At 51.8% G+C, this 16892-nt stretch overlaps 6 protein-coding genes across 6 annotated transcripts; 3 read left to right on the top strand and 3 right to left on the bottom strand.

Annotated features, from left to right (window-relative positions):
* Nucleotides 1-6232: 6232 nt before the first annotated feature.
* BDW74DRAFT_175055 (uncharacterized protein) lies at nucleotides 6233-7734 on the top strand (the record flags this gene model as incomplete). Its single annotated transcript, XM_073728205.1, has 5 exons — nucleotides 6233-6413; nucleotides 6485-6635; nucleotides 6691-6763; nucleotides 6826-6944; nucleotides 7014-7734. 5 exons carry the CDS (start codon nucleotides 6233-6235, stop codon nucleotides 7732-7734), a joined length of 1245 nt encoding a protein of 414 aa, XP_073587093.1.
* Nucleotides 7735-8008: 274 nt separating this feature from the next.
* On the top strand, nucleotides 8009-9223 carry BDW74DRAFT_175054 (uncharacterized protein; the record flags this gene model as incomplete). The annotated part of the gene is made up of 3 exons (XM_073728204.1): nucleotides 8009-8041; nucleotides 8092-8524; nucleotides 8595-9223. The coding sequence occupies 3 exons, from the start codon at nucleotides 8009-8011 to the stop codon at nucleotides 9221-9223; spliced, it is 1095 nt and encodes a 364-aa protein (XP_073587092.1).
* Nucleotides 9224-11587: 2364 nt separating this feature from the next.
* BDW74DRAFT_175053 (uncharacterized protein) lies at nucleotides 11588-13085 on the top strand (the record flags this gene model as incomplete). The annotated part of the gene is made up of 8 exons (XM_073728203.1): nucleotides 11588-11789; nucleotides 11866-11885; nucleotides 11939-11975; nucleotides 12045-12118; nucleotides 12224-12594; nucleotides 12677-12772; nucleotides 12850-12890; nucleotides 12955-13085. The coding sequence occupies 8 exons, from the start codon at nucleotides 11588-11590 to the stop codon at nucleotides 13083-13085; spliced, it is 972 nt and encodes a 323-aa protein (XP_073587091.1).
* A 147-nt stretch (nucleotides 13086-13232) lies between these two features.
* Nucleotides 13233-14401, bottom strand: BDW74DRAFT_147336 (VOC family protein). The gene is made up of 3 exons (XM_073723524.1): nucleotides 13709-14401; nucleotides 13610-13646; nucleotides 13233-13551 (listed from the first exon to the last, which is right to left on the bottom strand). Exons 1-3 carry the CDS (start codon nucleotides 13926-13928, stop codon nucleotides 13410-13412), a joined length of 399 nt encoding a protein of 132 aa, XP_073587090.1. The 5' UTR covers nucleotides 13929-14401; the 3' UTR covers nucleotides 13233-13409.
* Nucleotides 14073-14684, bottom strand: BDW74DRAFT_100086 (uncharacterized protein). Its single transcript, XM_073721453.1, has one exon. The coding sequence runs from the start codon at nucleotides 14617-14619 to the stop codon at nucleotides 14218-14220; it is 402 nt and encodes a 133-aa protein (XP_073587089.1). The 5' UTR covers nucleotides 14620-14684; the 3' UTR covers nucleotides 14073-14217.
* BDW74DRAFT_100091 (kinase-like domain-containing protein) lies at nucleotides 14277-16518 on the bottom strand. The gene is made up of 4 exons (XM_073721454.1): nucleotides 16288-16518; nucleotides 15489-16232; nucleotides 15239-15430; nucleotides 14277-15182 (listed from the first exon to the last, which is right to left on the bottom strand). The coding sequence occupies exons 1-4, from the start codon at nucleotides 16306-16308 to the stop codon at nucleotides 14625-14627; spliced, it is 1515 nt and encodes a 504-aa protein (XP_073587088.1). The 5' UTR covers nucleotides 16309-16518; the 3' UTR covers nucleotides 14277-14624.
* Between the last annotated feature and the right edge of the window lie 374 nt (nucleotides 16519-16892).

Genomic DNA, 16892 nt, shown 5'->3' with positions numbered 1-16892 from the left:
TTAGAGTCCGAGATTGCGACACTAAAGTCATCGTCGACGTCCAATGATTCCGAACTCAGCTCTCTGAAGTCCCGCATAACCTCCCTTGAAGCCTCAAACCGCGACACTCTAGCGCTGCTTGAATCCAAATCGGCAGCGTATGATAAACTAGCAGAGGAACTCTCCACTCACCACAAAAAGACCATCGAACTACGACGGGAGCTTTCGGCAGCCGAGCAGAATCTCCAGGCCGCAAACTCAGCGTCCTCTAGTGCCAAGCTTCGCGAACAGAGTCTCCAGAACGAGCTGGAATTAACGAGGAAGAACAATGAGTGGTTCGAGACGGAGCTGAAAACAAAGTCCGCGGAGTATCTCAAGTTCCGCAAGGAAAAGAGTGCTCGTATCGCAGAACTTCAGCGTGAAAACGAAGAGGCCATTGCGGCAACGGAGGCTTTACGGCGTAGCGAAAATGCCCTCAAGAGTCGCTTGGACGAAGTCGAACAGCGCTACGAAGAATCTCTCTCTAGTATCCAGCAGCTCAAGGAAGACGCGATCCAAGCTGCCGAGTCATTCCGGATAGAGTTGGACAGCGCAAACCGCCTGGCAGAGCTACAGGAAAATGCTGCGAATACTGCCAAGAGGCGTGTACAAGAATGCCAGCTGACTTTGGACAAGGTGAGGGAGGACGCGGCGGCGGAGGTTTCACGTCTGAGAGTCGAAATTGAGACCGAGCACGGTGATAAGGAGGCCGCGGAGCGCCGCGTGGCTGAGCTTGAGATGGCCGTCAACCAGCTTCAGACCGAGGGTGCAGTTGGAGGTAGGCCCATGAGCCCTGCTCGTGGATTGAACGGTACTCCGGGCACGCCAGTACGCCCTAGCACCCCGCTTGGCACATTCTCGCCGCGTGCATCGCGGTCCAAGGGTAACCTTACCCTAACGCAAATGTATACCGAGTACGACAAGATGAAGACATGGCTTGCGGCGGAGCAAAAGACCAACCAAGAACTCAAGTCCACCTTGGACGAGATGGTTCAGGATCTTGAAGCTAGCAAACCTGAGATCGATGAGCTCCGTGAAGATCACGCCCGTCTGGAGAATGCAGTTGTTGAGATGTCAAACATCCTTGAGACCGCTGGAAAGGAACGAGACGAGGCCACGAAAGAAAGCAGGAAATGGCAGGGCCAGGTAGAAGGATTGGCGCGCGAGGGTGACATTCTGCGACAGCAATTGAGAGACCTGAGTTCGCAAATCAAGGTTCTAGTGTTGGAAGTCACTCTTCTGAAGGAAGGTGAGTCAAACTATGACCGTGACGAACTCGAAAAGGTCGCTCGCAAAGAAATCGAAGACTCTTCGGCCGACCTCACGCCTACAGGCCGCTTCATCAGTCAGAACCTGATGACGTTCAAGGACCTTCACGAGCTTCAGGAGCAGAATGTTACTTTACGTCGCATGTTGAGAGAGTTAGGTGATAAGATGGAAGGAGCAGAAGCACGTGAAAAGGATGTTACCCGTCAGCAGGAACAGGAGGAATTGAAGGAGTTGAGGGTTCGGGTGCAGACATATCGGGACGAAATCGCAAATCTCGTTGCTCAGACTAAGAGCTATGTCAAAGAACGCGATACTTTCCGCAGCATGTTGATGCACCGACGGCAAACAGTTGGTGGCGATACTGCATTCTCACAGTCTCTTCCCCTTGGTGCCGCCCCCCCGGCTGCCGACGAAGCAAAGGGCGTCCCCGACTATGCCGAGTTGCTGCGCAAGGTCCAAGCACACTTCGATAGCTTCAGAGAAGAGACAGCGACAGACCACGCGTCTCTGAAGCAACAGGTCAACGAGCTTTCGCGCAAGAACAGCGAATTGATGAGTGAAACTAGTCGTTCAAGCAGTCAACTCGTTGCCGCTACTCAACGTGCCGAGCTTCTCCAGAGCAACTTCAATATGCTGAAGACAGAGAACGCAGAGCTGCAGAAAAGATACGCGACGCTCTTTGAAAACGCCAACCGCCAGGATCTCAAGACACAGCAAGCCGCGGAAGATCTTGTCGAGTCCAAGGGCCTGATCGACAGTCTTCAGCGTGAGAGTGCTAACCTTAAGGCGGAGAAGACACTGTGGAAGAGCATTGAGAAGCGACTGATTGAGGATAATGAAACTCTGAGGAACGAGCGCAGCCGCCTGGATTCGCTCAATGCAAACTTGCAGAATATCCTCAACGAGCGAGAGCACGCAGACTCGGAATCTCGCAGACGCCTTCAGCAGAATGTGGAGTCCCTCGAATCAGAGTTGCAGACAACGAAACGACAACTGAGCGAGCAGGTTGAGGAGTCCAAGAAGGCCACCCTACGACGCGAATACGAGCATGAACAGAACCAGAAGCGCATTGACGATTTGGTAACGAGCTTGGGTTCCACGAAGGAAGAACTAGTTGCGGTCAAAACAACCAGAGATCATCTACAATCCCGCGTTGACGAACTAACTGTTGAGCTTCGCAGTGCAGAGGAACGTCTCCTAGTTCTTCAGTCACGACCGAGCGTTTCTGCCGCCACGGCTGATACCGCTCCTGTTGAAGGATCACACGAGTCCGGCTTGACCCGGGAGCAAGAACTCAGCATGGAAGTGTCTGAGCTGAAACGCGATCTGGAACTGGCAAAGACTGATCTGGAACACGCCAAAGAACAGGTTGAAGACTACAAGGCCATCAGCCAGGCGACCGAAGAACGACTTCAGTCGGTTTCTGACACGAACGATCAATACCGTGAAGAGACGGACCTTCTTGTGAAGGAGAAGGATGCGAAGATCCAGGACTTGGAGAAACGAATCGAAGAGATCTCTTCTGAACTCTCCGCGACCAACACTGAGCTTTCCCAACTCCGCGACGGCCAGAGTGAAGCTACTCGCCGTCTAGAGGAGCAAAAGGCCAGTCTGGAAGCCGATATTACCAGACTTACGGAGGAAAACGAACGCCAAATCGCAGCAGCTCAATATCACCAAGAGGACCTCAAGGCCCAGGCGGAGATTGCTCAGCACGCCCAGCAAAACTACGAAAGCGAACTGGTCAAGCATGCCGAAGCTGCCAAGAACCTTCAGACGGTCCGGGCTGAAGCCAACCGGCTGAAGCTGGAAGCTGTTGAACTGCGTACTCAAGCTGAGACCTACAAGAAAGATCTTGCTCAAAAAGAGGAAAGCTGGAATGAGCGCAAGGACCGGTACGAAAGCGAGCTTCTGGAGTTACAGAAGCGCCGTGACGAAGTGCTGCATCAGAACAACCTGCTTCATGCTCAAATCGAGAACATCACCAAGCAGATCTCAGCACTGCAACGAGACCGCGCCAGTATCGCTGAGAACGAGCAGGAGGATGGCGAGACACTCCCGCCGAACCTTGAAGGCTTGCAGGAGGTCATCAGTTACCTGCGTCGTGAGAAAGAGATTGTCGACGTTCAGTACCACCTGTCTATGCAAGAAGGCAAACGCGTACGCCAGCAGCTCGAGAACACTCAACGTCAGCTTGATGAGGCGCGTGTTAGTCTTGAAGAGCTTCGTCGTGCTGATGCCGACAGCACCCACACTGATTTGAAGCAAGAAAAGCTCATGAATACGTTGAACGAACTCAACATCTTCCGTGAAAGCAGTGTCACTCTGCGCAGCGAACTTCAGAAGACCAAGGCTGCCCTTACTGAGAAGTCTGCTCGCGTGGATGAATTGGTGCAGCAAATCGCCCCTCTGGAGACCAAGATTAGACAACTAGAGGACGCTGTCGAGACAAAGGAGGAGGAAATGAAGCTCTTGCAGCAAGACAGGGATCACTGGCAGCAACGGACGCAGAACATTCTTCAAAAGTACGACAGAGTGGACCCAGCTCAAATGGAGGAATTGAAACAGGAGTTGGAGAAGCTGAAGACGGAACGAGACGAGGCGATCGCGGCCCGTGAAGGCCTTGAGAAACAGCTTGAGGCGTTCCCGGAGCAGCTGAGCGCGGCCGAGCAGAGGACGCAGGACCTTCGCTCTAAACTTACAGAACAGTTCAAGGCACGTTCCAGGGAACTGACGGGTCGTGTCGCTGCTAAGCAAACCGAGCTGGATGCCGTGGTTCAGGAGAAGGAAGTACTTCAGGAAGAGTTGAAGACAACGAAGGAGGAGTTAGAAGCACTGAAGGCCAAGCTCGCTGAGAAGCCGGATGCGCCAGCGGACCAGGGTACAGCTGTCAACTCCACACCGGCGTCGCAGTTCCCTGCTCCTACTACCCAAGCATCCGCCCCGACCGACGACGAACGGGTCAAGGCCCTGGAAGAGAAGGTTCAGCGCCTGGAAGCTGCTCTTGCCGAGAAGGACGGTGTCCTGGCTGCTAAGGATGCCGAGCATGAGACCAAGATCAAGGAACGAGTAGAGAGGATGAAGGAGCTTTTCAACAACAAGATGGCCGAGGTTAGGGCGAACCACCGACAGGAGGTTGAACGCTTGACAGCGGCTCAGAGCGCAGGCCAGGAGGGTGCCCAAAGTACTCAAGAAACCCCCGCAACGCCACAAGCTAACCAACAACCTCCCGCGACTCCGAGCAAACCGGAAGGTAGCATCCCCGAGTTGACGGATGCCCAGGCTAGACAGCTTGTTGCACGGAACGAGACCATTCGCACCATCATCCGCAACAACATCAAACAGCAACTTGCCAAGGAGAAGGAGAAGCAAGGGCAAGAGACCCAATCTACTCAGGAGGCGGTTGCAGCTGCGGAGCAAAGATTCAACGAGGAGCGGGAGGCGCTCAAGAAAGCGCATGAGGGCGGTGTCGAGGAGAAGATCAAGTCTGCCGTCGAGCTGTCGGATAAGAAGTATCTGGCTAGAATCAGCATGCTTGACTCCAGGTACCGGAACACACAGGCCAAGGTTGATGTCGTGTCAAAGGCAGCCACCGAGACACCGCAGAAACCTGTCGTCGAGGTATGGGAGGTAGCAAAGGTCGCGAAAGCTCCGCCTGCGCAGCCGCAAACCCCTAAGCCTACACCGGCGGCCCCGGCTCAAGTGGCCTCTCCTGCACCCCAGGTGGCACAACCTGCGTCACAACCGGCACCTACAGCGCCGCCAGCGGTCAACCAACAAAATGTCCCAGTCCAGGCACAAGCTCAAATTCCAACCCCGACCCCACAGACTGCACCAGCAGTTCCTCAAAGTCAACCTCAACCAACTCAGCAGCCCTCGCAGACACAACAACCACAATCACAAGAGGGTCCTGCAGCTGCAGCTGCTCCTGCTCCAGGTAGCGTCCCCAACCCATTCGGGCAGCTTCAGAACAAACAACAGCCACAAGCTTCGAACCTGCCCAACAAACCACCACCTGGAGCAGCTGGAGCAGGCGGCGCCGTTCGATCATTGCAGTCTGCACTCCCCGTCGCGCGCGGCGCACGGGCCGGCGGTCGTGGCGGCACGCACCAGCAGAACCCCTTCGGCCAGCCCCAACAACAGGCTCAGGGTCAAGGTCCAGCTCAGGCGCCTCAGCAGCAACAACAAGCCCAACGTGGTAGTGGCATTGCTCGTGGACGCGGCGGACGAGGAGGCCAAGGTCGAGGCGGCCACCAGAACGCTCAGCAACAGGGACAAGCTCAGGGACAGCCGCAAGCCCAAGGCAGTCCCGGCCGAGGTGCGCTGAACGCCGGCGCGCGCCAGTTCGTCCCACAGGGTAACAAGCGAGCCAGGGAAGACGGAACAGACGGTGGAAACGAAGGTGGAAAGCGGATGCGCGGGGGTGGCCATGCACGGGGTGCGTAGTTGTGCCACCTGTTGCATTTGCATTGGGATGTGATCATTATTTTTGCTTATCTATGTACTTTTTCGTTCTGTGTGTTTCTTTTCTAGCATCTTCGGGATTAGGTTTTACCGTTTTAGGGAAGGGAATATAGTGACTTCTGCGATCTTGTGTCAATATTTTCTTTTGTTATGGAGTTCAACCGAGTCATTTCCATGGCTACATCTTGCCTGCTAATCAGTCTAGAACACGTTATTCTATGGCAATAAACAGGAGATCTGAGTATTTGTATCAAGCATCCCCCATTGTGGCTACTTAATCAAAGATTTGCAGAACCCGGAACTCCGCTGGCAACTCATTAGCCCTAATTTCCGGTCGATATCTGCGTCAGCATATAAAAGCAGCAAAAAGCAGTCGAGACATCGCATTAGTACAGCACGATTAGTCTGCTGCTTTCTTCAGCGCCCGTCAGTTGATTCATATTCGAGCCATCGAATCCTTTCATCTTCGTCCGTTCCTGCAATGTCCAACTACGACCTCACCCTCTTCGGCCCAACCGGGTACACAGGCAAACTCTGCGCTTCTTTCATCGCCGAACACTATCCCACATACATCCGCTGGTGTCTAGCAGGACGCTCAGAGACACGTCTCAAGGAGCTAGCACGGAGTCTGCAGAGCCAGTATCCAGATCGAGTGCAACCGGGTATGGTACCTACCTCCCTACCCAACCGCAGGAAAACAGGATTGTCACTGACAAGCTCATGACGAGTGTAGAAATCGAAGTCCTAGATGACTTAAATGAGAAAAGCGTTGAGCCGCTCATCAGCAGAACAAAACTCGTGATCAATGGCGTCGGACCATTCCATCGCCTCTCGACGGGGATTGTGGGTGCTTGTGCGCGGTTGGGCTGTTGTTATGTTGATTTGTATGTCAGCGCCGACTTGATTTGAATTATGTTGCTGATGAGGTGCCTGTGGTAGTACGACCGAGACGCTCTGGATAAAGGAGCTGATTGAGCGGTTTGAGAGTGTAGCGAGGGAGAGCGGTGCTATTGTACGTGCCTACTTCTTAACTTGGACAGGAAAGGGGGAAGGGCTGTGCTAATGAAGACGAAGCTCATACCTGGCATCTCGCCCACCGCACCGGCGGATATCATTGCGTGGTTGATTGCGAAACAGATTCGAGAACGGTATTCGATGGGTCCGGAGGGGGTTGTTGCTACGGGGAAACTGGAGTACGTTTGTCCCTATCCAAACCAGATAAGTAATTCCATGCAGGTGCTGATACAAGTACCGTGCCGCAGCATCAAAGCAATGAGCACCGGCTCCCTCACGACCGTTCTCAATAGCATAGAGACATGGGGTCCGGGGTGGTATCTCTCTGGAGACCCCTGGGTTCTCTCGGATCCAGCGCAGAAGTCTGCGACCGGGGCCGTATCGAAGCCCAGATCATCCCTATTCTCTCGACTACTCAGCTACCGCAATGTTCCTATCCTTGGTCCTCTCGCAACATCCTTCACCGGCCCCGGCAACGCATCAGTGGTACACCGCAGTGCATCGAAGAACCCTCCGCTTTATGGATCTAACTTCTACTACGAAGAGTATCTCCCTGCGAGCAGCGCAGTATCAGCGTACATGATTCATCTACTTACCAAAGTCACGATTCTGTGGATCTCTATTTCGTTCGTGAGGTGGATTCTCAGAAGACTCGTTGATCCCACCAAGCCGCTCCCGGATCAAGAGGAGCTACGCCGGGTGGAGAGTGCAGAGTATCGAGCTGTTGGGTATATCACGAACAAGGATCAAGAAAAAGTCTCCGTGGCGCAGGCATCATTCGTTCGACAAGGAGCGCTGTACGAGTTTACGGCGCTACTGACGTGCGTTGGGGCCAAGGTCCTCCTTAGCCAACAAGATGGGCGGGAGAGAGCTGGGAAGGGCGGGTTCTTTACGCCGTCGTCGTTGGGAATGGAGTACGTGGAGGGGTTGAGGGAGGCTGGCGTTAGGATCGAAGTAGGGCTGATTTGATGGAGATGATCGTTGGATCATGGAGATATGAAGCGCTGACGCTGCTGGACTTAATCATGGTACTCCGTAGTTGGATCTATAATAGCACTGTTACTAGCTTGTTAGGGCTTTCTGCTGCAGGGAGAGTTCGGAGTTCCGGGCTCGGTGGGGAAGACACTACATGTATAAAGTCTGCTGGGATTCTGCTTTTCTATTCTGCTTTGTTATTCCTTTAACCTATAGATAATCTCTTCAAATCTCCCTCTTCTACTATTTTCTCTTGGGAGACACCACAATGCCCGTCGATATCTCTTCAGAAAAACTCCTCGTACGCACTCCCACTTCTCCCCTTCTTAACAATGATCTAACATTACCCAGATCACCGGTGTCACTGGCTACATCGGCTTCAAAACACTGCTCATCGCATTAGAGAGAGGGTACGCCGTCCGCGCCCTCGTCCGCAAAGAGAGACACGTCACAGAGCTGCAAAACAAATCGCCCACTATCATCGCACCCGCCCTTGAATCCGGTCAGCTTGAGTTTGCCATCGTTCCGGACTTTCTAGCACCAGATGCAGTATTCAACGTCCTGCACGGAATCACGGCAATAATACACCTAGCGAGCCCGCTGGCCGTCCAGACGGAGAACTATGAAGCCGATATCATCAAACCTGCCGTCTCAATGGTGACAACGTTCCTGGAGGCTGCGAAACGGACTCCCAGTGTGAGACGGGTGGTTATTACGTCGTCGTGCGTGACGCTTATCCCGTTTGAGTGGAATATGCATCCTGATACAGAGCGGATATATACACGTGTGCTATCCTTCTTTCTACATCCCTTACATAAGTTGATACGTAGCTAATCCTTGGAATTAACGTCTAGCGAACGATCTAAACCCATCCCCAGACACCACCCCATCAAGTGCCATGGAAGCCTACTGGATCTCCAAGGGCCTAGCGCGCCGCGCAACACACACCTTCATAAAAGAGCACAAACCGCACTTTGACTTTGTGAATATCCTTGCTGGTGTGGTAATCGGCCCCGATGACCGGCTTATCCCGTCAGAGTCCAATAAACCCTCTGCATCTGCGGTTCTAGAAGGAACACGTGCGTCTGTTCTTGCGCCTGCACTCACCGAAGATCTCTCCTCGCCGTTTCCGTACGTTGCGGTGCCGGTTCATGTAGCTGATGTTGCGAGGGCGCATGTTGATGCTGTGGACTGCGAGAAGGTAAAGGGGAATAGTGAGTTTATTCTTGCGAGTGATACGGGGAATGAACCAGGGACGGAGGTGGAGTGGGATCGCGATGTGAGGGGTGTTGCGAGGAGGTATTTTGGGAACGAGGTCGAGAGCGGATTTTTACCATGCCAGGGGAGTCTACAGACCATAAGATGGAGGCTGGATGCGAGTGAGACGGAGAGGGTATTTGGGTGGAGGCATACGAGCTTCCAGGAGACGGTGGGGCAGTTGTTGGGGCAGTATGTGGAGTTGAAGAAGCTTGAGACTGTCTAATTTTCTAAATAGAGCTCTTAATAGTTATCATTATCCAAGTGGTCTTTGCATTCACATCACAGTATAGGGAAACCTAATCGAATAGGGAAAACCTATACCAAGGTCACTAAGACTATAACATCGTCCAATCCCCAGCCATCTCAGTCTTTTGTATCTTCGACTCTTTTTGCCAAATTACCCATCTCACGCTTGCTGTTCCCAATCCCACGGGCCAAACACCTATGACACCCTCCTTGTGTGCAGCTGGAGCCTTCACCAGTACTTTGAAGCCCGCTTGCGATATGGCCAGGTTCATCACAGTACTCGGCCTTTTTCAAAAGTTTCTCTATCAGTCTTCACATCTCATAAACAAGGACCAACTCTTTCCTTACGCAGCTTGAAGGGGCGTCCTGTAGTTGTAACCTCCTAAGGTGGGACACAAGCCTGTCCATCGAGGTCTCTCGTTAGCGTCTCTTTCTCCACCCTACCTACCATACTCATGATGATGCCGTGGATGTAGATGTAGATGTAGATGTAGATAATCACTCACACTCTGTTGATGTTCTAGGAGCTAAGGTTAGCATGGTGCATGTGCTCTCAGATCATTAATGATAGGGAAGGGAAGTGTCAAGTTCAGATGGACAGGCACTTACAGGCTACGATATCATTCCATTGCGACCCTGGTCAATCCTAGATCACTTCATTCAGAGGGACTCCAGGGCTTACTCACTCCCTGGTCGAAGCACACACGGTCAGATTCAGGTCTGGAACATATGGCAACATACGAGATCTGTATGGAGTCCTGCACAAGACAAGAACAAGGATGCCTACCATCTATACGGGTCGGTTGTATTCCAGTCAGCTCTCTTCAGTATCAATGTATAGTAAAGGAAGGGAGGCATTGGTGACATAGACTTACATACTACCATACCATCGTGCCAGAGGTCAGTCCTGTCTCTGTCTCGGTGATTCCCTTTTGTACGAGCTGGATAGGGTAGGTGGGTCCCTCACTGTCTATTCATAAAATATGGATTGGATGCATCAGCCAAGAATCACTCGCTAGAAGGCCAATATGATGATGTTGTTTCTTCGCAGTGAATGGCATGACTTACAGTGTGTCTTGTGGGTTTCTATCTCTTGTAAGCTCTGCTCTCCTCAACATATCAACATCCCTTGGATGCCTTTAACCAGACCACTTACCGGTTTTCCCTTTGTATCCGATCATATCCCAATCAGCCCTTTGTTGTCTAATCCTGACTTCCTTTATGGGTTATCTGGAACCGGAGACTTACAGCCTCAACCTATCGATGTATCACATTGTCAACCCCGGCACCTGGTCTGGTCTGGTCTGGTCTCTTCGGAAGCTCCTTTTGGTGCCGAGATGGGTGGACTCTCATACCTGATCCTAGTATTCACAATTTTCAGGTCAGTTTGAGAAGGGAAGCGTCTAAGACTTCCAAGTCCGAAGAAGAAAAGTACAAGGTAGGAAAGAGAGAAGCCAAGGGACGGAAACTTGGTTTGCTGTGTACATACACCTCTTTCCCGGATTCCCCTGCAGGCGGTAGCTGCAGTCGCCGCGGGCAGAGCTATAGGTATAACCACTGCTACCACACTAGTAAGGGCAAGAAAAACACCCATCAAGGTCGAAAGGATCTTCATGTTGGCAGGTGGCAGAGAGCTTTGCACGGCTTTCTGATCAAGCAGCGGCAGGAAGGCGATTGAGATACGATCCAGCAGAACTTGAGAAGAGATAGTAGTTGATGAAATAAGCTTGAGTACTATGGTAGCAAGATGTTCAGCAGCAAAGAGAATTTATATCTGGGAGTGTGACACAAACGACTCTGAATGGGCACTCGGGCAATAAATCCGGGCAGTTTCTTTTGCTCCTCAGAGCCGCAATGTCCCAATCACCATCTTGACAATTGTTGGGCAGTTCATATTTGGTGCGTTGGTCTGAGCTGAGTTCAGTCTGTCTGTGCCATGGGCTATGGCTCCGATTATTGACATTGGGGCCTTAGAAGGCTGACAAGAGGGTGATGTGACCAATGGATGTAGTAGAAACTGCACGACGTGCCTGGCTATCCCGGCTTCATGCGCATAATCGGCCACTAATTGAAGCTCTCAAGGTCATACAGAAGCTGTGCTTCCCACCCATATCATAGTGCAGAGTTGTCTTGGAGGTCTGTGCAATGTCGTGGCAGATATTATTAGGGCAGATATTTTAGGAAGACAGCCTGGCGGCTGAGTGCGGCTCTGATTTCATTTCCTCCACTTGCAACTCCTCTTTTTCATTCTTTGTTACGCTCCAAGGCTTCAAAGGACTCAGTTCTAACCGCCCACCATTGCCATAGCTCTTACCTACCTAGGTACCAAGTTACCAAAGCAATGTTTTCGATACCCACCGATGTCTCAGACGAACCAGCTGCTCAGCCGCCCCCAGGCGTGGAGTCCAACTTTATTGACCCCCCTTCGCTGCAACCAGCAATAGTCCTTTTGGAGGCAGTGTTCACACCTCTGATTCTGCTGGCGGTGGCCATACGAGTGTATGTGCGAACCCGGGTTCTAAAGCTGTGGGGGTGGGAGGATAGTAAGTCAAGTCACTTTGATCTATGGCAATGTCGAGTGTCTTGAAAGCACGTATTGACTTGGGAATGCTGCTCTAGCCACTTGTCTCCTTGCTCTGGTAAGCAGTAAGCTTCAATAAGAAGATTGTTGTTTTACTGACACTCCAACAAGTGCGGGTCGATCGCCAATCTGGCCATGGTTATGAAATGTTAGCTACCATACCCAAAGAACTCCTCGCGCCCTTGTCATTGTATCCCACTAATACCGTTTGATCAAGGTATGTTCCTAGGTATCGGGCGACACATGTGGAATGTGCCCTTGAAGATCTTCCTCGATCCCTTGAATAACCGAGTAACTCCCCTACTCTATCCTATGTTACATACCCTACCTAGGATACCATGCCCTAAAACCTTACTACCTACCTAGGGTAACTCTCTTACCCAATGACTCTGATAGATCCTCGCCGTCAACATCACATACCCCTGGGCCGTCTGCTTCGCCAAACTCTCCATCCTCCTCCTCTACAAGCGTCTTTTCCCCGTCGGCCACGAAAAGATCGTCATCTGGGTCGGCCTCATCCTGATTAGCGTGCTGTATGCGACATTCATCACCCTGTCGATCGTCAACATTGCCATCTGCACTGACATCTACTCACAAGTCAGCTTCTTCTGCGCCTTTGCATACCGCAATGTCGTCATTTGGACGGGGACCGTCAATGTCGCTACGGACTTGTACGTGATCGTCCTGCTGATCAATCAGTTTCGCAAGCTGCAGATGTCGCTGAGGCGCAAGGTCGGGCTGTGTTGTATTTTTGCTTTGGGGATTGGGTACGTCCACATTGCTGTCTGCCCTGTTCTCTGAAACTTAGGTTGAGCTTGAACTGACGACAGTTGGGTTCGTACATTCTAGTGCATGCGCTGCTAGTATCGCCCGCCTGGTGATTATCGTCAAGAACATGGATAGCACAGACTCAACGTGGGTTTCGGCTGAGTTGTCGTTGTTTACGTATGCTACTTACCTCTTCTTCTCCATTTTACCCTGTTTGGTATACTTGGACTGACAATGGATGCTGCCCCATCTAGGATAACCGAGATCAACATCGGCATCATCGTGTCCTGCGTCTGTACCTTCCCCAAATTTGTTCATCGGATGCGTGAATTCCATCCATATGTAGCTGATAAAGTCAGTTGGGTTCTTGGACGGAGACGTTCATACCCGCGGGATCGGGTTCGAGGTCGGGGTCAGCTTTCACTGGAGAGGATTCTACCTTTGCATTTACAGCACAAGCAGAAGCCCGCTGGCATTCATGAGCATTTAAGAAACACGAGATCGGGGTCAGGGTCTGAGACTAAGCTGGAGGTACACTCAGCAGAGGTTGCGTATAACCTTGAGAATGTGAGTACGAGGGAATTACTACAACCACGCTACCTACCTAGGTAGGTTAGTTAGGGCTTGGTGCTGGAAAGACAGATAGAACTTGAGGTTTAGTATGGTACGAGGTACAACCCATCGATGAATACCATACTATTAGCAGTCAATAATGCCTCTCCAACAGAGTCACTATAGTGTCTAAAGAGTAGGTCTTCTCTCCAGAGGTAGAGAACTGTTATCAGGATATACAAAGCCTATTCTACCTATCTTGTCACCCCTTCCTCGCCTCCCTCGGCGCACAGACCGCCTCGACGTTATTCCCATCACTATCAACCGCAAAGGCCGCGTAGTACGGCTGCCGACTCATCTCTTCCCTAATACCCGGTCGTCCATTATCCTTCGCCCCATTCTCTCTGGAGCCAATTCGTCAGTGGACATTCGACTGAAATATGCAGTGGAAGCAGAACTTACATTGCAAGCCGGTAGAACTCGTCAACAGCCGTCCAATCTAATAAGTAATTAGCTGATACGCCATAGAATACAGCTAGACGTTAAGGTTGAGGAACTCACTCGGTGCGTCAAACGCGACGTGAACCGGCATCGTGCTCTTCCCTTCGGGCAAAGCCTTCAACCAGAAATAGGGATAGTCACTGCCAAATCCGATGAGGGTGGCGTTCTGCACGCAGATGAGCTCTTTGTAGCCGACGGGCGCGAGGACCGCGCGGTAGAAGGTGCGTAGAGCTGGGAGCTTGGCGGCCGTGGCCCAGACGAAGATGTGGTTGATTGTCATATTGGGGGTAGAGGGAATCACGTTTAGTTGGATGATGGTATAAGGTTGCTTCGAGTACAATCTCGAAGTCTTGAAGCGGGAACGGGGTTGTTTATAGAGGAATCAGGGTATATGCTAGGGGGTAGCCCGGGCGTAGGCACCTGCCAGGTGTCGAGTGCTGCCTATCCATGGTAAAGAGCTCGGAGTTCCGGGTTGGCTGGTAAGCCACAATAGCCTGGACCACGGCCATCGCAATACCCTTGTTTCTGACATTCTAGCTCGGAATCAAAAGAGTCCCACCTGCATCCGTTCAAGCGGCATCGAGAACCTGCGGCACACCAACAGCCAAGCACAGCATGGCCGCTAGAAACATGCCTGGGGCGAACGCGTTCTGCAAGTCCTTCGGATCAACAAGTACCAACCACAGCATCACGAACAAGAGCCCGATGAGTGTAAAGGTGCCCATCCAAACGACGATCTTGTACAAAGACCAGCCTTGAACCGCGTGCAATCCCCATCCTTCAGCGCCTTTTTGTTGCTCCAACAAAGCGTCGACCTTCTTTGGTATCATCTCTACAGTGTCGCTCCCTTCGACCATAGCGGGATTATGCATTCCCGCTAGGATCTGCTTCGAGGCGATCGCCATGTGGACTAGCTCTGGTTGAAAGAGGGTGTACTCGTACTGGGGTGGCTTGGGCAGCCCGACGCCCATGCAAATCACAAGGTTTCTCTTATCGTAGAGCCGGTTAAACTGTAATAATTATACTGTGAGCCAGTTCCTTCATTGCCTAAGAGAAAACTCACACGAACGAATCTAATTCCAAGACAAGTTTTCCAGGACAAGAGTCGGCCACGGATACCTCTGACGCTGTCATATAGCTTCCTTAATCGGGCGCAGAGTTCACGATCATCCGCTGAATGCTGCGAGTTCTCAATGCATAGCCAAGTTTCCAGAGGTTCTATCCAGGCCTTGTCGACACACCAATAAATCTGGCTCAATTTGCTCGAAGTGGTATTCGGCAAAGCTGACATTATAGTGGCGCTTGAGCTCCCCGCTCCCTGTTGCTGTCCACTGTTAACGTTGGCACTTCCTTGGGACGGGGTGTTTGAAGCGCCAGATTGGCTTAGATTGGTGGTTGTCGTTGTTCCGGGCGCCGTGACAAATTGAGGGAGTAAGGCACTTTGTGGGATGGATGACAAGGGCCTGCAGCACTTTTCCTTGTAGGATTGTACAAGGCCAGTAGGTAAATCAACATAGAGATCATGCCTATGCCACTAAATGGATACTTTTATCAGTTCAATGCATTAGATTCTATATTTAGTTTGCATACCTTCCATTTGATTCTCGTCGAGTCAGGTGGACACTTGTACAGCACTGGGGGCGCGGGCCACCAGTCGACCGGGGCCCCTATGAGTCCCTCCACAGTCGCTCTTGCCTTGTCGAACCATGATGGCTCCGGACAATCCGCTGACAGAATAAATTGAACAATGCGCCTGCCGTCAGACAATAGCACCGTGCTTGTCTGCTGCAAATTACCATAGATGTTTCTCAACCCCTTCAACGTCAGGAGACTTGCTTACCTTGAGAAATGCTGCGGCAACGTCTGCAGCCGACGGCATTGACCCTGCATTGGACAACGTCAGGATTATGGCTTTCGCTATCTCCTGTGCCCTTGTGCTGTCACTCGATAATCGCGTCAACCACTCCATGACCTTACGTCTAACTCCTTCGCGATAAGGAAAAGGCTTATTGTTCTCCCAAGTGCTTTGACCCCAAGTGCGCGGAAACCACGAACGTATCCTTACAATGCCCCTGTGGCCACGCACAAGGAACGTCAAGAGTTCCGCGAAAACAACGCCTAAAAACCAAACGTCGTTGCCACGAAAGCGTCTTGAAAGCCTGGCTGGGACATTTTGAAGGCCATTTGCCAGACTAAAATCAGCAATCTGAGCAATCAAATTAGAGTCTCCTGACCTCTCGTGTACAAGGATATTTGACGCCTTGAGATTTGCGTGTACCAAATGGCACTCATCATGGAGGCATCTCAGCGCGTCTGCGAGGCCTTGAAATTGACCCCATAGCGTGTCCTTCCACGTCAGGAGAGAGGCGTGCCTGGTTGATCCGTCAAATAACTGCTCCAGGTTGCCGATGGGCAATGGGAAGACTAGGTTGTAACGGCCGATGCTACCTTCGCTCTTCATGAACGCTCCGATCAAGTTGACCAGCCAGGGATGACGCGCACGAGCCACACGATATAGATTCTCATACTCCCGAGCGAAATCATTAGATCCAGATAACCCTCCAGACAGTCGCTTCACCGCAAGCTGGAACAGGACGGCGTCAGCCACAGCTGTGCTACAACCAACCTCTATAACCTACTTTAATATGTTTCCTAGGCATGAAGCCTGTTTTCGGTGACAGCACGGCATTGACCCCGATGATCTTGGAAGTATCCCCTCGGGATACAAAGTGGTAGTAGACTTTCGATATATGCTCCTGGCTCGAGCCACTGCCCGTCCGCCCGGTTATCGACAGAAGTTGTTCCTTGCCGTTAACAACCACTTTCGTCGTGAATGGTGTGGCCCCGAATATTGGGACCGTCAGTGTTTCTGGCAAATCCCGAGATATCGTACGCCAAGAGACGACATCAATTCCATTCTGATGAGTTGGCCATTCCTCATTATTCGCATGCGAAGAGCCCGAGTCGACATTAAGTGAATGGTGCAAGTGAGTGGAAAATTGGCTAGATGTAGCCACTGGATCACAAGCTGGAGACAACGGTCGAGCATACAAATCGTCGGCCCCTCTCACAGAGTAGTTCTATGTCTCATGTACCATATCAGCATTAACCACCGGCAGAGGCTCGTCACAGATGCCCTTGCCCTCAGACGGCGTCATGGCCAACTGTAGCCGAATACTTACCTCTACTCCACCCGGCAGAGGATAGACGTCCAGCCATTCGTCGCCAAGATCAGCCTCCCAAC

Source organism: Aspergillus multicolor, assembly GCF_047715735.1.
Source record: "Aspergillus multicolor strain CBS 133.54 unplaced genomic scaffold BDW74scaffold_4, whole genome shotgun sequence".
Classification (NCBI taxonomy): Eukaryota; Fungi; Ascomycota; class Eurotiomycetes; order Eurotiales; family Aspergillaceae; genus Aspergillus; species Aspergillus multicolor.
The sequence above is the reverse complement of the archived record's forward strand: the minus strand, read 5'-3'. Positions and strand labels throughout refer to the sequence as shown.